General features: G+C 41.5%; 1 protein-coding gene across 1 annotated transcript in view; it reads right to left on the minus strand.

The window, feature by feature from the left end:
• atp10a (ATPase phospholipid transporting 10A) overlaps positions 1–22,619 on the minus strand; it is a 175,709-nt gene that overhangs the window by 74,791 nt on the left and 78,299 nt on the right. Inside the window, exons 4-7 of the mRNA XM_060826997.1 lie at positions 11,629–11,735; positions 4,783–4,914; positions 2,441–2,571; positions 479–731 (exon numbers count right to left, since the gene is read on the minus strand). Coding sequence (XP_060682980.1) covers positions 479–731; positions 2,441–2,571; positions 4,783–4,914; positions 11,629–11,735 — 623 coding nt within the window. The remainder of the gene's footprint in view (positions 1–478; positions 732–2,440; positions 2,572–4,782; positions 4,915–11,628; positions 11,736–22,619) is intronic.

A 22,619-nucleotide genomic window follows, 5' to 3' on the forward strand; every position in this document is an offset into this window, starting at 1 on the left:
CTTTTCTGGCTGTTAATATAACCTCTCCCCTTCCCTGATGGATGGGGATAAATGATCAGATAAAACCGTAAAGCCTCCTCCTTGTGATTTCATTGAGATGGTGAAGGTGACCATAACGGGTTTTACAACACAGCAGACATTACAGATACAACTTTTCAGATGGAGGCTGCATTGTCTTGACACAGTTAACCAAACGGGAAAGAAAATCGACTGATTATAGCATGTTAAACAAAATGATTTACTTTCCACTGGGGTCTAGCACCATACAGCTACATCAGCAGGAGACTGCAATGTATGCTCCCCCTAGGCACTGGACATATCTGCACATAACCCCATCTTTGTCCTCTGCTCAAACATTCAGAACAAACTAGGGATCAAGCACAGATTTACATCTGATAGCGCTGTACAGGGGAGTAGGGTCACACATGGAGTCAGACTTGTTCGAGCTATAATTAGTACCAGCACAAACCTGACTTACCATTAGCGTCATGAGAGTATTCAACCCCTGCCACTGTACATCTTCGGAACACCATTTTATTTTCAGTGAGCGTTCCAGTTTTGTCAGAGAAAATATACTGTATTTGTCCCAGATCTTCTGTGATGTTTAGTGCCCGGCATTGCAGACGAGAATCAGTCTCTTCATCATACAGGTCCACATCTTGATGGATGAAAAACACTTGGCAAATTTTAATAATCTCAATGGATACATACAGTGAGATTGGAATCAACACCTACAATAAAATAATTGAGTTAAAAAATTATAACAGCACAGCAGAACAATTCCACTGTTAGAATAACAGCAACCTGATCTCCAGAAAAGCATTTTCCCAGCTCAGTAATGTTACTACATGAGCTTCACTGGTGATCAATGAAAAACAAGAAGGTTGTTAACTTGCACTTACTTGGAGCATTTCCTGATCTCAGGGCAACCCAATGTGTATTAAAACCACAGACATAGGTTTAATATTCAGTAGCTGTTGCTGCCTAAGAAATCCAGCAGAAATTCATACATAGCAAGATTCCAAACAACAGTTCTTTGACTAGTAACAGGGTAATGTATTTTCATGATGCTGAGTGAGGAATCAATATTGGTCACTACATCAGGTATTATTCCCCTGATCATCTTCTTTACTGCTGTGACATCTTTTACATCACCTGGATTATCTTCTGCTTGTATTGAATCCCTTCAGCTTGAAAGCAGGCCATCCAGCCTATTGAGTCCACATCGACCCTCTGAAGAGCATCCTACCCACACCCATTCCCCCAACCCTGCATTGCCCATGGCTAGTCCATCTAACTTGCACACTAGGGCAATTTAGCATGGCCAAACTACTTAACCTGCACATCTTTGGATTGTGGAAGGAAACCAGAGCACCCAGAGGAAACCCATGCAGACAGGGGGAGAATGTGCAAATGTGACAGATAGTCACCTGAGGCTGGAATTGAACCTGAGACCCTGATGCTGTGAGGCAACAGTGCTAATCATTGAGCCACCATGCCGCCTATCTTTACTACAGTATCATTTGATTAAATGGGTGTTTTGTAAGTTTGGTGAAATTGTTTGGAAATTAATCAAAGCACTGGGTTTTCCCTTGATGGAAAAATAAAGCTGAGTTCTTAGAGTCTAGTGTCCTTACTTCTGGGCGAGAAGGTCTAAATACATGTGTGTGTGTGTGTGTCAAACACATCTCATTCCATGTCTGTACAAGTTGAGTGACAAAAAAAAGTGAGCTGGATTCTGCCCCAGTGCATGCTAGATTCTGGGCAGGGAAAGAACCCAGAATGGAAAGATGGAAACTGATGTGCGTTTCATATTATCGATTTACAACAAAACCATTGTAGGTCTCACTAAAGTTTTTAGCTGCTGAACTCAACATGGGGGTAGTAGTGTATGGAATCCTCCTCACACGAAGCGTTTGACAGAACTGCGCAGATGGATTGAAAGTTTCTAAATTTGAGCAACACATTTTTATAGCAACAAGGCAAGTACAAAACAAAGAATATAAATTAGAAAGACTTGTATTTATTAAGTCCTGTTAATACAACACTCCCAAAGTGCATCACAGGACCGTTATCAGGTAGAATTTGGTGCCAAACCGGGCAAAGAAGGAAGACTGAAATCCTGTTCAAAGATGTTGGTTTTAAAAAGAGTCGTAAAGTGGAATGTAGAAAGGGTGGGTTTCAGGGAGGGAAATTTCAGAGCTCAGGGAGCTAGAAAGCTGAAAACATACCAGTGCTGCACTGGAGGGCATTGGGGATGTTATCTTGCCTTTTTGGGGCTTGAAAGGTGTATTTCTTCAGTCACGACAGGCATTACTAGCTTTGGAAATGTGGGAAATTCCTACAAAAGACTTCAACCCAGGACAATGCTGCTGGATGATTATGGAGATTAACTTTTTATGAGAAGAGTTGTGCAAATGAAGCAGATCAGCTCTGTTACCTGTAGGACAATTATCATTGTGAAGAACAAATATAATCCAGATAAAGCAGGAGATAAAGCTTTGCCATCACTGCTGGGAACATCAAATACTGGCCGCTCATCATCATACTGTGCCACCCAGAGTCCATGGCCTGTGTAATACAAACAAGAACAATGTTAGGGAATGCTGCCAACCCAACCAAGATAAAACAGTACATTTTCTACTGAGTGATTTCAGAGGGCTTATCTCAATAAGTCACTAACATTTGTTCTACAAAGGTCTTGTAATAATGATTTGTGTTTGAAGTTATGGACGGCAGTGGTAATCAAAGCTCTCTGTAATCATGTTTTTCAGCGCATGGACCCCTGAGGACTGAGAGTGGCAGTGATGTCTGAAGCCAGCAGTCAGTGTGTTGGAACACTGATCAGAGTCACGGAATCTCAGAGCAGTTGCACAGCCCAGGCCAGTGTTTGCTCTAATTCTCCTTGAGAAGGTGATGGCGGATTCACTCGTCATTTACACTGGCGTTCGTTCAGTTCGTTCAGCTGTTTCAGGGTTTTGAGCTGGCAATGAAGAAAACCTGGAGATAAATATCCAATGCAGGTTGGCATGTAGCTTGAAATTAAACTGGGAGCTTGTGAAGTTCCCATGAGCACCTGTTGCCCATGTCCTTCTTGGCATGAGAAGTCACATGTTTGGAAGGTGCTGTTGTAGAAACATTGGCGAGTTGTGGCAGTTCATCCTATAAATACACAATGCCACTGGATGCAGCAAGGATTTGCAATTTTAAAGTGTGAAATATTCACAAGATCTTGAAAACTAAGTTGAGGGCAAATTCCTGATGAAGGGCTCTTGCCCGAAACATTGATTCTCCTGCTCCTCGGATGTTGCTTGACCGGCTGTGCTTTTCCAGCACCACACCCTTTACTCTGATCTCCAGCATCTGCAGTCCTCACTTCCTCCAATCTCCTGATCACCATTTCTTTTTAAAGATTTCCTACAGTCCAACAAACTTCCAAGAGTAATTCTGCTTGGAATTAGTTTTATTTAAATGGAGGTGCTGGATACCGAAATGTTGCAACAGCAAGATTCCTGATGAAGGGCTCTGGCCCGAAACGTCGAATTTCCTGTTCCTTGGATGCTGCCTAACCTGCTGTGCTTTAACCAGCAACACATTTTCAGCAAGGAATTTCTTCAACCAAATTTCTTTGACTTTCCACTAACTGACTCCCTCAGTTGGTTCATTCTGCTGTATCCTTTCCAGACATTATTGTGACAAACTCTTCCCTCATCTATCTGTGCCAGTTACAAATTCTTACCTTATCTGCTTCCCATTTATTTTGTGGCCACTATTTCCTAGGATTCCTTCATGTTCCATTCTTTTGTCACTGTCACATTTACAGACTAATGACTATTTCACTGACCATTAGGAATCTTTTTACTATTTAGCTTTCCTCACTGCAGGAAGTACCCAGTGAAAAGTAAAACGATATCACTCCGAATGGGTATATAATTCCACTATCCTAGCCATTTCGGTGATGTTGAAAACTTACCTTCTCAAAGTTCTGTGAAGTGTGGTGACAAGAAAAGCAAAATCCACTGAATCTTCAGGAAGAGCTTGGTCTGAGTTGCCATAATAAATGGATGGAGGGAGCAAGGAATGTCACACGGGGATTTGGGGGGGGGGGGGAGAGAGACACTCCAGAACACAAATTTTTGTAACATTCTCCTCTGGGACATGGGCATCACTGGCTGGGCCAGCATTTATTGCTTTCCCCTACTGCCCTTGAACTGAGTGGCTTGCTAGGCCATTTCTGAGGGGGGCTGAGAGTCAATGACAGTGCGGTGGATTTGGTGTTCCCTTAAGGCCAGACCAGATAGGATATTAGTGAACCAGGTGGACCTTTCCAACAATCAGAAATGGTCATCAGGAGATTCTTAATTCCAGACAATTTTTTTTATTGAATTCAAATTCCACCATCTGCTATGGCAGGATTCAAACCCAGGTCACCAGTATATTCGCTGAATTTCTGGATTAATAGGCTCGCCATAATACCATGAGGCCATCACCTTCCCATGCGCTTGCTAAATGGTTGTGCGCAATTATGCTGAGAATGTGTATAGGTTTTTTGCTTCTTAAGTCAGACAAATATGCAAAACTTTCAACAGCTTTGTTCAGGAAAGGCTACATTGCTTGGTCATCTTTAAATGTGGCAGCCTTTGCAAAAGTCAAATGTGATTGAGCTTATAGAGTTCTTAGCATATGTGACACTTCAACACTGTTCAGCCATTGGATCTGTTAATTCCACTCTAGAGGCTCTTAGGACATCTGACTACCTTAATCTAAACAGATGCAACTTACCAATAGCTGAGAAAAGGCACATCACAAAAAGAATGATCACACACCAGAAGACATCTACATTCATTTGTCTCTCCAGCTTGCTGCGTTTGTAACGTGGTCCATTATTGTTTAACATAGCTTTAGTCTCATGACCTACAAGGATTGGAGAAAAATGGTTAAGGCCCGGGAATACAGAACCTTAGACTCTTGTGAGCCCTATAGAATGTACCTTCATCGAAAATTTAAGACAGTTACTGCATGAGACCTCCATCAGCTTCAGAAAGACTGTCACAATATATCAGTGGTAGGCACCTAAAGTTGTTCAAGTATCCGTCATGATGGAAACAGAACACTTTCCGAACTAGATCTCAGGACTTAAATTTCAGTCACAAATGTCAGATCAGCTATCTATCTCAATCATTCACAACAGATACAAATCCTTATGGAATTTACAAAATATCTATCACCAATGATCTGACAGAAATCTACCCAGCCTGTGCCAATTTTCTTTGGCACAAGGATTGATATTAATATCTCTTTAAAAGCTTCCTAAGGCACCCTGGATGTGATTTTTAATCTCGCATCTTTACTGCAGTGAAATCGTATCTCTAAAACTCTGGGAATTTCCAAACATCAGAACTTGATGAACATCAATGTTTCTTCACATAACTTGTACAAAAGGCTGCTTCCCAATGGCTGCTGTAAAGATTCTTAATTTATATCGCCTTCACTTGTACTTATGAGTGCAGGTGTCTCAGTGGCTAGCACTGCTGCCTCACAGCACCAGGGACCTGGATTTGATTCCAGCCTCAGGTGACTGTCTGTATGGAGTTTGCACATTCTCCCTGTGTCCGTGTGGGTGTGCTCTGGTTTCCTCCCACAATCCAAAGATGTGCAGGTTAGGAGAATTGACTATGCTAAATTGTCCAGGGATGTGCAGGCTAGGTGGGTTAGTCAGGGATAAATGTAGAGTAATAGGGTAGGGGGAATGGGCCTGGGTGGGTTACTCTTCGAGGATTGGTGTGGACTTGGGCTGAATGGCCCGTTTCCACACTGTAGGGATTCTATGATCTTTTCTGTCATGACTTTATCTTTACACATTAATTTGCCAATTTAGAAACAAAATCAGCTGTGGCACATGAAGTGTCAAACAAAGAAAATTCTGCTACAGCTATACAGGGCACTAGTGCGACTGACCCAGAGCACTAAAAGAAATTTATATGCCACCTTGCTGAAGTGGGGATGTGCTTGCATTAGAAGCCACTTAGAGATGGATAATCCAGCTGAGGTCTAGGATGAAGGAATTGTCTTCTGAGGAACAGTTAAGCAGGTTGGGCCTGTACTTATGGGAGCTCAGGAAAATGAAAGGTCTTTTAAAAAAAAGTATTCATTTGTGGGATCTGGGTGTGGCTAGCTGGGCCGACATTTATTGCCTGTCCCTAGTTGCCCTTGAGAAGTTGATGATGAGCTGCTTCTTGCTCCGCTGCAGTCCACCTGTTGTGGATTGACCCACAAACTCTTAGGGAGGGAATGCCAGGATTTTGACCTAGCGACAGTGAAGGAACAGTGATACATTTCCAAATCAGGATGCTGAGTGGCTTAGAGGAGAACCTGGAAGGTGGTGGTGTTCCCATGTGTCTGTTGCCCTTGTCCTTCTGGATGGAAGTGGTCATGGGTTTGGAAGGTGCTGTCTGAGGATCTTTGGTGAATTTCTGCAGTGTGCCTTGCAGATAGTACACACTGCTGCTCCTGAGTTGGTGGTGGAGGGAGTTGATGCTTGTGAATGTAGTGCCAGTCAAGTGGGCTGCTTTGTCCTGGATGGTGTCAAGCTTCTTCAGCGTTGTCTTATTAGAATATATAAGATCCTGAGTGAGCATGAGAGGTTGCTTCCCTTCTAGAGGAACCTAGAACTAGGAGGCATAAGTTTCCAAGTAAAGGGTTATGATGGAGATAAAGAAGTCATTTCATTTCTCTCAGAGAGTTCTTAGTGTTTCTGTGAAACTGGCACTAACAAATCCACTTGTGGGCAAAGTTAGCAGATCAGTTAATGCTCATAGAGTTCAGGAGGACACAGTGGTAAAGTTATTGAACTGAGAATCCAACAGCCTGGGAGATGGTGACATGTGATTTCAAATAATAATCCTGAAGTTAACCCACCCACCACCACCACCCCCACTGGTGTGATGATGACCAAGACACTATCACTGATCGGTTCACCAGTGTTGTTTAGGGAAGGTGATCTATCATTCATACCTTTGAGCAGTAACTAAGCTGCTTGCTCCCCCCACAAATGGATTTGTTAGTGCCAGTTTCACAGAGAAATGCCAGAAAGATAGGATCAAGCTTCAGGCAAATCTGATGTGGCCTTAACACCACGTTCCTATCTGTCCCCCATAATCCTTGGCTTGCTTACCATCAAAGATCTATCCAACTCAATCTTTTAATATATTCAATGACCCACTGCTCACTGTAGAAGAGAATCTAAACACTAAGAACTCTTGAGAGAAAAGAAATTGCTCCTTTATCTCCACCACAACCGCTCATTTTGAAACTTGCTGTGGAACTCCAGACCCACAGCAAACAGATTTAGCTATACACGGAAATGGCCCTAGCAAGCCACTCAGGTTAAGGGCAATTACAAATGGACAACCCATGCTGACCTTGCCAGTGACACCCCATCCCATCAAAGAGTAAATTCGAAGAACGCTCCGAACCTCTGGCCTGCTCTTTAAGCCACAACATTTATTTGGCTGGTCCTAGTTACATTTCTGGTCAATGGTGACCTATAACTTAACCCTTTCAAATCCCCAACCCTTCAGGCAGAAGGTACACTATACTCTTCAAAAGGCCTCAATGTCACCTCTCTTCAGCTATCCTAAAACCAAGGCACAATGACCAGACCTTGGCTCCAAATGTGGTCCTAACCAATTCTTTCAATCAAAGCACTGAATCTTCACTTTACCATCATCCTCCTGAGACAAAGGCCGACAACCCAACAGCCATTTTACCTCCAAACTGTACAATACTAATTTGTGCACATAGATCTCACAATGCCTTTGTTCCAACATTGTTACAACAAGAGGATTTGAGTTCTGAAGTACATTTGCCTTATTGCAGTTATACAGAGCCTTGGTGGGACAATGCTTGGGGATTGTGTGGAGGTTTGGGCTCCCTACCTAAGAAAGGATTTACTTGCCATAGATGGACTGCAGCATAAGTTCACTAGGCTGATACCAGGGAGGTGCTGGAAAAGCACATCAGGTCAGGCTTCACCTGAAGAACAGGTGAATCGATGTTTTGGGCATGATGAAGGGTTTATGCCCGAAATGTCGATTCATCTACTCCTAGGATACTGCCTGACCTGCTGTGCTTTTCCAGCGCCACACCCTCGACTCTGATCTCCAGCGTGTGCAGTCCCCACTTTCGCCTGATACCAGGGAGGGCAGGATTGTCTTATGAGGGGACATTGGTTTGATTAGGCCTGTATTCACTAGTTTAGATGAATGAGAGGCGGTCTAATTGAAATGCATAGATTTTAACAGGGCTGGATAAACTAGATGCAGGAAGGATGTTTCCCCTGGTTGGGGAGTCTAGAACCAGAGTTTCACGATATAGGATAGATCATAATGAAGGAAGCATTTCTTCACTGAAAGGGTCCTGAACTTATGGAATTCTCCAGGACAGAAAGCTGTGGAGGCCTTAGATTTTTAAGGCATCAAGGGATATGGAGAGAAAACGGCAATGAGACAGAAGAGTATATTGAAGAGCCAAAAGCTCTACTCCTGCCCCTAGTTCTTGCTATTAAGAAAATATTCTGACTTATATCTTAGATTCTAAGTGGATAGCTCCATATTGAGCTACACCTGCCATACTTTTGCTCTGTTGGCTGTGCCCTTTTTGAAAGTTACTGCTGCCATCTCCACAGGCTTCTGTGTCTTTTAATGACACTAGCTGCAAACCTGGACATACATCTCTCTGTTTCTTTATCCAAGCATTAATCTATTGTTAGAATAAGACCAAAGCAGCTTTTGTCCATTTGTCCATGTTTTATTTGATCAATTTAAGGACCGCATCTGCTGGTGTATGCCTCGATTTCCAAATGTTACAACAAATTTGCAAAAGCTCTCCTTTATCAACTGTCACCTCAAAGCCACAAAATACCATTAAACAGAAAGCATTCTACTTATCACAGGCCTGAGACATAATGGGCACTTCATCTCTACAGCCTCCCAACATTGACCAAATACTAATCAACTCCACAACTACATTGGATGTCATGTGCCTTCACTTAGAATCAAAGAATCCCTGCAGTGTTGGAAACAGGCCCTTCGGCCCAACAAGTCCACACCGACCCTCTGACGAGTAACCCATCTGGACTCATTCCCCTCCCTATAATCCTGTATTTATCCCCTGACCAATGCACCTAACTTAACACATCCCTGAACACTATGGGCAATTTAGCATGGCCAATTCACCTAACCTGCACACCTTTGGATTGTGGGAGGAAATCAGAACACCTGGAGGAAACCCACGCAGACAAAGGGAAAAATGTGTAAACTCCGCAACGACGGTCGCGTGAGGATGGAATCGAACGCAGGTCCCTGGGGCTGTGAGGCAGCAGTGCTAAACACTCAGCCACCATGCCACACTTCTGCTAATAATCTCTCATGCAGAAATGTGATCAAATGCCATAGATAGCATCCAATGTCACTGGCCTTGCTAATAATCTCCGTGAATATATAAATTGTACTGATTTTGTAGCACTAATCCTTCAGAGGCTTGACTGTGGATTCAAATACACAAAGCTCACTGCACAAAGGTGCTCAAATTCTGCTGGATCACCTGTAACAGGTACAGGTAGCAATGCTCACCAACAATGGAGCAAAACCTGCTAAGACAGCAGGGGTGTAAATGAAAAAAAAACAAGGTTTGTCCATTCACATTTGAATAATTGCCCTTACTGGTCAATCAGTTCTCTCAGATCATGAGAAAATAACCTTCACCATTTTGCAGAGAGGGAAGCAGATTGAACACAGTGGATTTTCGCTCTTCCAAATTCAGGCTGTGGCAAACGGATGAGAAAAATGTGGCTCTTTAACACTTGTTAGAATACGCCCATTAGTACACCCCTCGGCAGGGTACCAAGGATGTATGATTGTTATCAATACGACTTACGGACACAATGCGTCAAATGGTCTTCTTCTGTACTGTAAAATTCCATACTGTGATAAACAGAAATGGGTGGCAATGTCCTGCAGGCCCCTCTGAGGGTTTCACACACTCAAAGGCAATTTCTTTTGCATGTTGTCACTTTGAATGTCCAGCAATTCAGATTTTTTTTTTAAACGTGCAACACCCCAGGATGCCTCAATGGGGCTTGTTTTCTTTTCCACAGCTATTGTTTGGTCTAACTTAACAAATCTTCACTCCAACCTTCAATTACAGCGCTCCAATAAAAACAAAATATTTACAGATATTGGAAATCTGAAAGAAACACAGAGAATGCTGGGGAAATTCGGCAGGTTTGGCATCATTAGTGAAGACAGAAAGAGGGAACATTTGGAAACCAGTATGACTCTTCAATTCGAAACTTAACTCTGTTTCTTTTGCCATAGATGCTGCTAAGTTTCTCCAGTACTTTTCCTTTTCATCTCAGTTACAGTACTACCTGATGCAGTGCTAACTCTGGTTAGAAATCACAGTCTAACCAATGCTTCTGGTGACATATTGAATCAATCCAATGCTTGGTGCTAGATGGTGAATTACCTGCTTTATTGATCAGACCTCTACAAGAAAAATTGGATTAGACTGCACATTATAACTTACTCAGCAAGCAATTCCAAAAAAAAAAGCAATGATAGCCCTTCGGTTTGTGAAGCCTGACTTCAGAATAAACGCAAGTTTAAAACCAAATAATTTTACAAGCAACAAGCCTAGTGTTTGAAAGTAGCAAGTGCTGAACAAAGCCATGATTGTTGAGCAAGATGCTGCAATAAGCTTAAACACAGTTGATTCATAGATCTCTGAAAATAGAAACTGGAACACACACAGGCCAAGTACAATCATTACCGTGAGGCTGTTCAATACCAACAAATTGCAGCAATCTTTCCAAAGTATATGCCATCAAGCAACAGGGGGAAACAGCAAGGGAGTGAAACACTCAAAGTAAGAGAAGGAAAAAAGGAAGAGACAGAAAAAAACACAGGAAAATAAAGGGATGAAAGGATAATGGGTGGAATCTTCTTTTGTCAGGAAGGTGATGTTTTGAATTTAAGCTGCTGGAGCCTGTCTGAATGCTGAGGGAAACTGATGAGCACATGTAATTGCTGAGGAAGTTTAAACTATTTCTTGCACTGATCAGAACCTTCTGCTGGTTTCTTATGCTGATTAGAAAATTAGGCTCGATACATGTTACTTTCCCTGAATATACCTTAGAATTAGTCCATTGTTTAATCTCTGGTGCAATTCAGTGATTAACAACACAACCCAAACCTCCATCCCACTTACCTATCCCCTCACCTCACCTCACCCATTCTCCCCAAAACACTCCACGACACAATTAGCATTTTCCCCAATCTAACTCCACAGCACCAGCAATTCCAACAATCCTCTGGGATCTGACTACTTACTTCCTCAACTACTCGAGTCCTCCAGTCTGCCAACCTGAGCCTCAAAAATTAAGCCCAATTGTGTGACACTGCTCAAGAAACAGAAAGATTTTACATTGACTCCTGCACTGGAGATACATCTCTCAGGCTCTGGGTACTTTGCAGGTACATTTGCCGGAAATGACATACTTTAATTGTGGCAGGGACTGAAATGAGATATACCTAAAAATATACCATGCGCAAAGACAAAGAAAAGTACCTGCATAGATTACGATCCCCACAACTTCTTCAGTATTTCTGACAGTGCATCCCCGAAGTAAGAGGTTGTCTTTAGAAAGTCCAGCTTTCTTTCCATTTTTGTATACTCTGCAACAAGAGAAAATGCCAATTAGATATTGCTTTGTCCCACACAAGCTTTGAGTCATGATTAGATTAGATTCCCTTCAGTGTGCAAAGAGGCCCTTCAGCCCAACAAGTCCACACCGACCCTCTGAAGGGACCCACCTCCCTCTGACTAATGCACCGAACACTATGGGCAATTTAGCATGGCCAATTCTCCTGGCCTGTACATCTTTGTGACTGTGGGAGGAAACTGGAGCACCCGGAGGAAACCCATGCAGACACAGGAAGAATGTGCAAACTCCACACAGCCAGTCATATTAAATACAATTTTTGGTTTAGTCATCTGTGGGATGTGGGCGTCACTGGCTAGGACAGCATTTACTGCCCACCTATAATTGCCCAGATGAAAGCTAAAAGTCAACCACATTGCTGTGGTTCTAAAGTCAAAGGAAGTTGACTGGATGAGGATGGCAGCTTTCCTTTCCTAAAGAACACGATAAGACCATAAGACATAGGAGCAGAAATTAGGCCATTCAGCCCATCAAGTGTGCCCTGCCATTCAATAATGGCTGACAGGTTTCTCAAGTCAGGATTGTGGTTTTGGAAAAGACAGCAACCGAGGAGCAGGCGAATCGACATTTCGGGCAAAAGCCCTTCATCAAAAATTCCTGCTGTGCTTTTCCAGCGCCACACTCTCGATTCTGATCTCTAGCATCTGCAGTCCTCACTTTCTTCTGATAGGTTTCTCAACCCTGTTCTCCCGCTTCTTCCCCGTAACCTTTGATCCCTTTGATCCTCTATCCCGGTTTTAAATATACTCAATGACCTGGCCTCTACAGCCTTCTGTGGCAACGAGTTTCATGGATTCACTTCTCTGGCTGAAGAAGTTCCTCCTTATCTCCATTCTAAAAGGTCTATCCTTTACTCTAAGGCTATGCCCTCAGGTCCTAGTCTCTCCTACCAATGGATACACCTTCTCAACATTTGCGCTGTCCAGGCCATTCAATATCCTCCATGTTTCAATTCGATCACCCTTCATCCTCCTAAACTCCATTGAGTATAAACCCAGAGTCTTCAAATGTTCCTCATATGTTAAGTTCTTCCTTCCTGGGATCATTCTCGAGAACTTCCTTGGAACACAGTCCAGGCACAGTACATCGCTCCTGAGATATGGGGTACAAAATTGTGCACAATACTCCAAACGTGGACTGATCAGAGCGTTACTGAGTCTCAGAAGTACATCACAGCTTTTATATTCAAATTCCCTCAAAACAAATGCCATTGCTACATTTGTCTTCCTCACTACTGATTCAACCTGCAAGTTTACCTTGAGAGAACTCTGGTGTAGAACTCTCAAGTCTCTTTGCACTTCAGACGTCTGAATTTTCTCCCCATTTGATGGTAAACCAGATGGGGTTTTTCTGATAATGGGTAATGGTTTAATTAGACTCTTAACTACATATTTAAAAAAAATTATTTTTGGATTCAAATTCTACCATCTGCCACGGTGGGATTCGAACCCAGAACATAACCTGGGTCCCTGGATTAATAGTCTATTAATCTCAATTCGCCATTGCTTCGCTGACTTTAAGTCACTTTAAGTTATCTGTAATACTTATCAGCTGCTGCTATGTTGCGTCCTTGTTCATTCCAGGAATCTGTCTAGTGAATGTCTTTTGAACTGCCTCCAATGTTGGTATACCCCTTCTTAAAAAAGGGGGCCCACAACTGCATATGGTATTCCAGGTGTGGCCTCATCAATACCAACACCAAGTTGTAACCTAGATAGTGTCATTCAAACCCACTACCACTACCATCCAGAAGGACAAGGCTAACAGGTGTATAGGAATATTGCCACCTGGAAGTTCCCCTCCAAGCCAATCATTATCCTGACTTGGGATTATATCACTACTCCTGGAAAGTCTCCCTATTGGCATTGAGGGTCTACTTAAACCAAGTGGACTGTAGCAGTTCATAAGGAGGATCCCCAACAATTTCTAAACGGTTATAAATGCTGGCTGCCAGCAATGCTCACATCCCATTTATAAACAATAAAAACACCTTCCTCGGCTTAGGGCAAGTTCTTCAGAGTGTTACACGCAATCAAATTGTCAAAAGATATTGCTACATTTTCTCCACAAAGGAAGTGCTCACTTCACCCATCTAAGTTAGATTGTAACCATTACATGTAAACAGTCGAGGGAAGTTTGCCAGTTACAAATCAACCTGAAGTTGTGTAAATAATACCCTTTGTCTATAGAGTTGCACGCACACATACAGTCGCTCACAACCTCTCCTTGGTCAACCTCTGTCGAGGCTAAAATATTTTTCCAAATTCATGGCCAACCCATACTCAGAATTAATGTTAGAAAAAAACTAAGAGAGAATTGTTATAAAAATCAACTTATCTATCTATGCAAAAACTATTGACCCTAATTACTCTGGGAAGGCAGCAGCAATGTTCCTGCATTTATATGGCTAATTATGCTGTAAACCAGGTTACATTCTACTATAAAATTTGGCAACAATTTGCTCTTATATTTTATTGAGGGGTATAACTGAATGCAAATACAATTGCTACTATTACAAAATATTTGCATATTGAAATATTTCCTGTTCAGGAAATCATTATACTTATCAATTGTGTATATTATCTGATGGCCAAACTTGACACTAGTTTTCATATTGACTGAACACAGAGTTCAAATAGCTGACAGGCTTCCAGTAGAAAAGGGATTCAGCTTTGTTACAATGGTTTCAGCTGAAATCTCATCATACTTAGCACACGTTGCAATAGGCAATTAACTGCAACCATATAGACTCATAGAATTAAAAGACTCTTCAGTCCAACCAGTCCACATCAACCATGTTCTCAAACTAAACTAGCCCCACCTGCCTGCAGTTGGCCCATATCTCTCCAAACCTTTACTATTTGTAAACTTATCCAAATGTCTTTTAAATGTTGTGAATGTACTTGCATTCACCACATCCTCTGGCAATTCATTCCACACATGAACCACTGTGTAAACATGTTGCCCCTCATGTCCATTTTAAATCTTTCTCCTCTTACCTTTAAACATGCCCCCTAGTTTTGAACTCCTCCACCATAGGGAAAAAAACACCCTTGTCATTCACCTTATATATGCCCCTCATGATTTTATAAACATTTATAAGGTCACCCCTCAACCTCTAAACTACAGTGAAAAAAGTCCCAATCTTTCCAGTTTATTTTTATATCTCAAACCCTCCATTTTTTTGGTAACATCCTGGTAAATCGTTTTCTGAATCCTCTCCAGTTTAATAGTATCTAGAGCCACAAAACCCACAATTGGACAGATTTGTGTATTTAAATATTTGATGGCTTGCATGTTTCTTTTGGTTTGTGGGAAATGGGGGTTTATAAAGTTTATATTTGTTGCCTTCCCTATTTGCATCCGAGAAGGGTATGAGGAATAGTCTTTCTGAGGTCCGCCTGATGTTGGGATACAGTCAGTGCCTTTAGGGGGCACAGTATATTTTATTCACCCATGATATGTGAATATCACTGGTTAGGCCAGCATTTACTGCCTATCCCTTATTGCGCAGAAGGCAGTTTAGAATCATTGCTGTGGCCTGGAGTCACTGGTAGGCCAGACCAGTAAAGATTTCCTTTCCAAAAGCATATTAATGAATCAGATCGGTTTTTACCATAATCGACAGTGTGTATATATGGTGTCAGTTAGGTCAGCTCTTTATTGCAATTTTCTTTAAACTGAATTGAAGCTAGCAAATTTTGAGAAGATTTGTAGCTCAGGTTGAGATTCTTGATTTAAGTTTGCTCGCTGAACTAGAAGGTTCATTTTCAGACATTTCATCACCATACTGGGTAACATCTTCAGGGAGCTTCCGAATGAAGCCTTTGAAGGTGCCACTTAGTATGGCGATGAAACATCTGAAAACGAACCTTCCAGCTCAGCGAGCAAACCTACATCCTGAATTTAAGTTTTGCCATGAGCCATGGTGAGATTTGAAGTCATGCGTCTGGAAAATTGGCCTGGAGACATTGGATTGCTAGTCTCCTGACACGACCACTGTGCCACAGACTGAAGGGCTCCAGCATTTCCATCCAGTGACAGTGAAGGAAGAATGATAGACAGCAAACTTTGTTTAATCTGGCAACTCTCTCGATAAACAACAAAAAATAAAAATCTCAAATATTAGTTTACTGCTTTATCGCAATCTCCGCAATGTCTGAGTAATTGGTTGAGAGTGTAACTGAGAAGCTGCGTTAATGCTAAGTTTTATTTAAGGCAAAGTTCCATTATTATTTAAATGATTAATGCTGTAAATAAAGTTTAACAGTGATGTGTATACCTCCATATTACATTTTTATTACTTCCTATGTGTTTTTGCACTGAATTTTACAACTGCAATTTTGATCAACCAGTACACTCCTGGGTCCCATAGGTACTGGTTAATAATAAAAAAAAATTGCTGTAGTTCCAAGTCAGGATGGTGAACAACCCAGAGGGCAACTTGTTGGTTGGTGTCTCCATGTACCTGCTAATCTTGTTTCCACAGATAGTAGAGGTCGTGGGTTTGAAAGGTGCTGAAGAAGACTTGGTAGGTTGCTGCAGTGCAGCATATAGATGGTGCACACTGCTGCGACAGTGCTTTGGCCATGGCGGAGGTGATTGTTCAAACTGGTCCATGGGATAGGAATCAAATAGCTGCTTTGCCACAGATGATGTCTTACAGATTATCCACTTGCTTTTATTCTTATTTGACTTTTCCCTACCAGTTTCTAGATAACTGAATAGATCATGATTGAAAATGTGTTGCTGGTTAAAGCACAGCAGGTCAGGCAGCATCCAAGGAATAGGAAATTCGACGTTTCGGGCATAAGCCCTTCATCAGGCTTATGCCCGAAATGTCGAATTTCCTATTCCTTGGATGCTGCCTGACCTGCTGTGCTTTAACCAGCAACACATTTTCAACTGTGATCTCCAGCATCTGCAGACCTTATTTTTTACCTGAATAGATCATGAGGCCACCTCAGAGGGTGGTCAAGAACCAAGCACATCTCAGATGGATTGCAATCACACTAGGCAAGGACAGCAAATTTGCTTCTTTCTGACAATCTGTTATCTCTCCTGGTCATAACAATTAACACAACCTTTATAATTTTGTCCTGATTTATGTAACAATTTGAAACTGCCCCCAACAGCCATGGTATAATTGAATTCAAGTCTCTGGAACATTAGTCCAAGCCTCTGGATTAGTGTTCCAGTAACATTATCTTTATATTACTGTGCCCATGTATTTTATATCATTTTTGCAATGAGGAAGCAGATGTGAAATCCACAGGAATGAAGTGCACATTCAAGTGTCTCATTTTGCAAAGTGCAATGATAACAGGTATCCTCAGTGTGAGTGTCATTATATTGTGGGTGCGTGGAGCAATATCCCCCACATAGGGGTAAAAAAAAGAACAATATTTCAAAAGGACAGCTTTTGCATTTTAAAGTCTCGTGAGTACATTAAAAGGCCCTTTGTGGGTTAAGAGAAGCTTTATGATTGCGCAGTTCATGACATCATCTGAATTCAAAAGACAGACATAATCTTTTTGATGAAACCTTAAGTAGATTCAGAAACATTATTCTGATTTGTAGCAATATCATAATACGATGTTTACAATTGATACAAAGGAATGGAAGTATTTGTTCTTCCATACTACAGTGACTCCACTGTTTTTTTGTGCAGATAGTAATGTTCGCATTCAATATAAATTTCATGAATTGATCCTACAGCATCAAAAAGTATGGTGCTTAAATATCGCCTTATTCTACTCAGGTGATAATGTCACTGGACTAAAATAACTGAAAATCCCTATTTAATGATCCGGGGCATGAGTTCAAATCCCGCAATCGGAGATAGTGAAATTTTATTTCAATTGAATGTGGAATTAAAAGAATTAATGGCAACAGTGTAACCACTGTCAAATATTTCAGAACTCATCTGATTCACTGATTGCCTTCATTGGTTAGTGCACTGAGTACAGGAGTTGGGAGGTCATGATGCTGTGCAGGACATTGGTTAGACCACCTTTCGAATATTGCGTTCAATTTCTGCTATAGGAAAGATGCTGTGAAACTTGAAAGGGTTCAGAAAAGATTTACAAGGATGCTGCCAGGGTTGGAGGGCTTGAGGGAGAGGCTGAACAGGCTGGGGCTGTTTTCAGGGGAGCATCGGATTCTGAGAGGTGACTTTGTAGAAGTTTATAAAATCATGAGGGGCATGGATAGGATGAATAGCCAAGGTCCCTTCCCCCAGGGTAGGACAGTCCAAAACTAGAGGGCATAGATTTAAGCTGCAAGGGGAAAGACTTAAAAGGGACCTAAGGGGCAATATTTTCACATAGAAGGTGGTGCATTTCTGGAAGGAGCTGCCAGAGGAAGTGGTGGAGGCTGGTACAAATGTAACATTTAAAAGGTATCTGGATGGGCACATGAATAGGAAAGGGCCAAATGCTGGTAAATGGAATTGGATTAATTTAGGATATCCGTCCGGCATGGATGGGTTAGGCCAAAGGATCTGTTTCTGTGCTGAACATCTCTATGACTCTGTGTCTATTAGAAGGGACAATCAGCCATCCTTACCTGGTCAAGCCTACATGTGACTCCAGAACCACAGTAATATGCTTGATTCTTAACTGCTCTCTGAAATGGCCTAGCAAGCAACTCAGTTCAAGTGATGCAATTGGACATGGGTAACAATTATTGGTTTTGCCTTAACGCCCACATCCTATGAAAGAATAGAGTCAAACAGTACAAGGGCACTAGGGATTGCCAATAATTGACAGCATTGCAGCAACACCTACGTCCCATACAAGAACAAAGAAACAAAACGGCAGTCACCTGAGAAAAGAAATCAAGCTACGGGGCCGCATTAACCTATAGTTGAAAAGCTCAAGCTTATGCCTCAACACTTCTACTGTTCTAATGAAGATGGAAACTTTCCTTTTTGTACTCTCATCAGAATATACACAAGGCAGTGGCACAACTCAATCAACAACTCGCAAGAGACTCCTTAACAGTCAAATCGCCAGCATCACAATTATTTCACACTACGGTGTACACTTGACAAGCAATAACGAAAGATAAATAAGGAAATCCATGGATAAGCTAAACTAAGTTCAAGAAAGTGCAGACCAAGTACATGCTTTAATACGGTCAGCAGACTTTCCTCTTGTTTTGTGCTACCTGCATGACTGATCTATAGATGACGCATGCAAGAAGAGAGACTGCCTGAAAATAACACCCAAAGAGTTGAAGTTAATTTCAGGGATCAGGAGACACTCACACACATATCCAAACTTTTCTTCTGTCATCCAGAGATGATCTGAATCCTTCCAATTCATTAACTCATCCAACATGAAAAGTCCATGTTCATAAATGAATATAATTTAAAAAGTGTTTTATTCCTAAAGCAAAAAAAGCCAGTCTCATCCATGGAGGGTACCACAACTTGAATCAGTACATGTGGCTGAGGGAACGTTAAGAGAGATGAGCCCAAGCTTCCATGTCTGATCACTGGAAAGTGCAGGTGCCATTTGAGGTGTCTGTGATGCCCAGCCCTGGAAAATGGCCTATCCATGCATGAAGGACATACATGAAGCATGAATGTACTGTAACAGGATACCAGGGAACTGTCGAAGCATAAAGGAAGAGAACAATCAATGGGAAACTCAATGTGAATGCAATCATTCCTAGCGAAACCACAAGGATGCGAAACCAAAACGCTCCTGACTTCTTTCTGATGAAGCAGGTGGTGACGGTGCCAAAGTCTCTTGCATCATGTTTTACCCTGTACCTGCAAATGTGCAGCTTGTCACAACTTCAACAGTCAATAAATAATGTAGCAAATCAGACCAATATCTGATTCTATACATTAGAAAAAAAAAGACGAGATGAAGCCAGTCATATACTTACAGTAAATTGGCTCAGCCAAAGTAATTTATTTACTGTGGTGAATGACTGAAGTATTTTATTGCTTTAAAGATAAAACCACACCCAGAATCCCTAAATATCATCGTGCGGTATTTATTGGTCTCATTTAGAACACTGACCAACGGGAAAATGAAACACCTTTGCCAAGAACTATATCAATCATTTCCCATTTAATACAACTTTTCATTATTTGTTTGATGGCAAAGTGTAGCAATATTGCATCTCCCAATATTTTAATGGAGTGAAGTCATTTGGCAGGAGGTATAGCCAGATTTTCACATACATAATGACTGAACTAAAATCAGAATGACAGGAAGGAAAAATGGGTTAAAGTCCAAAATCAGAATTAATATTATGCAACCTCGGAATTTATTTCAGGTTGTGCTTGTTGAAATATAATCATGGATTGGTTCTCTGAAGTAGAAAAGTTAACCATTTTTCTGTTAGGTTTTTGTTTTACAGCTGTGGTTTTCCAATTGGCATGCAGCAAATGTTGACACATTTCCTTGGGCCTTTGCAAACAATGACATACCTTCAGGGGGCCCCCTCTCCCAACTCTAACATTTCACTCTCGATTTCACTGGCAAAATTCAACAGACAAATTAAAATCAGCCATACTGTTGCCTTCCTGCATGTTGAAATCTTAACCTGTTCTTTTGTAGGCAATCAGGGAACCTGGCAGGTTAACAATCAGCTTTTTGTGAATATATTGCAGTCCTCAAGAGTCTATTAGGCTTTGTTTTGTTTTACCTAAATATTATTCGCCATATCATTTTGGTGATGGGATGCTGTGGCTCTACCTTGTAGTTTTGGGATTCAGTCACCTCAATCGCTATCAGATGACACCAGGTTATGGTCGAAAAGTGTGGCGCTGGAAAAGCACAGCAGGTTAGGCAGCATCTGAGATGCAGGAGAATCGTCGATTCAGGCATAAGCCCTTTATCAGGAGTGATGCTTGTGCTAGAAACATTGATCCTCCTGCTCCTTGGATTAATGCACAATGCAGAATGAGGTCATTAGAGTTTGACAATTTATCAGGCTCTATTATCTCGTCCCAATAACCTGCCTATTCCCCATTTCCTGCATACCTGACTACTGAGGAAATCATCCAATGCCTTCGTGAATACCTCAAAAATGAATTTATCATGACAGATGTAATTTAATCCTGAAAAGTGTGAAGTGATGCATTTTAAGAGGTCTAAGATGACAAGGGAGCACACACTGAATGAATCATAATTCCAAAGCCTCAAGAGTAATCTCACAGGTCTTGCTAGAGATCTACACAGATTCTTCTTGTAGATCCACTCCAGTGGAAGGTGATCACTCTGACCTTTCTGTCATAAATGTCTGTCTATACAATTTCGATGAACAACTCTTTCAATGTTGGCATATCTAGCCTCAGTTTTATATGTAAATGGTATTGACTTTCCCTCTTGTACCAGGGATAGAACAAAGAACAATACAGCTCAGGGACAGGCTCTTCTGTCCTTGAAGCCTGTGTCCAACATTTTGCCCTTACAGGCTAAAATTGCCTTCACTTACAGGATCCGTATCCCTTTATTCCCTTCCTATTGTATTCATCCGGGTGCTTTTTGAATGCTGCTATTGTGTCTGTTTTCACCACCTCCTCTAGCAGCGCATTCCAGTCATTCACCACCCTTTGACTTTCCAATCTTTTGTTGAATTGTCTACTTACAGAGTGACAGTTTTTTCTCTGCTGTAGACATGTCTCCTTGCAAGCTGCTTCTTTGAGTTTCACGGAACTTCTCTCATGTGACTCTTGATCACTAGTTACTCAAAATCTTTTATCTCCTCATGTAGGTTTGCCTGTGTGTTTTGACAGGCATCAAAGCATTCATATGGACCATACTGGTCACTGAGTCAAAATCCTGGAATTCCCTCTCTAACAGCATTTTGAGTACCTACAGTACATGGGCTACAGTGTTTCAAGAAGGCAACTCACTATCACCTTCTCAAGAGCAACTGGGGTTGGGCAAGAAATGCTGACCCAGCCTACGTTCCATGAAGGAAACAGAAGAAAGCTAAGGGATCTTTCCATTTTAGGGATACCTACAATTCTTTTTGCTAGAATCACCTTGACTCCATCAACTGAAGAAACAGCATTGAGTCACCATCACTGTACACCTGTCTACGTTTAATGTGATCCCCACTTTCTTGATTCTCTTCATGGCTTTGTGTCAATAGTGGTCATGTTCTTATTCATCTACACCATATAGCTGGATTTTGTCAGCAATGCTGATTACTCCTTTACCTTCTGCACTTACTGCTGGAATGTATCTCAGCCCACGTTCATTAGACAAGAAAGTTATACCAGTTAATGAGCATCTTGAATGTTGTCAACCCTAAAGATTTCGTGTCAATTTTCACATGCCTGTTATTATTTTTGGGATAAAACTTGCCATAAACAACTGCCGTTGCTAGTGAGATCTCTTTCAGTGTTAGAAGAGGGTGTTCCTCCTCTATGTTGCTTGACACACTGCATCAACAATGCAACCTTTGTTTTGAATCAACTGGAAGTTAGACACTTGTGTAGTCAACTTCTTTATCTGTCCAAACGTAGCTTCATTTGCTCTGACAGTGTCTACAACATATGATATTGTGGCTTTGCCCTTTGTATTTTGGGGCGTGCAGCACTCCAAATGAGCTGATCCAGATGCTTTTCGGCTAGGCTCTTAAATTCATATTTTCTGGCTTCATTTCTCTGATTGATGTTCCAATCTAATCCCCACTAAATTCTTTTCAAGTTTGGGTTTCTACTCATAGACAACAGCGCTACCACCATGTTCCTTATTATGGGTCCCGCAGTTGGAACTAAATACACTTTGAAATGCTGAAGCCTCTGTGTGTATTTCTTTCTTTGTTGCCAATACACTGTTCTTAAAAACGTGTTGCTGGAAAA

The sequence above is a fragment of the Hemiscyllium ocellatum genome, chromosome 6 (genome assembly GCF_020745735.1).
Source record: "Hemiscyllium ocellatum isolate sHemOce1 chromosome 6, sHemOce1.pat.X.cur, whole genome shotgun sequence".
Taxonomy (NCBI): Eukaryota; Metazoa; Chordata; class Chondrichthyes; order Orectolobiformes; family Hemiscylliidae; genus Hemiscyllium; species Hemiscyllium ocellatum.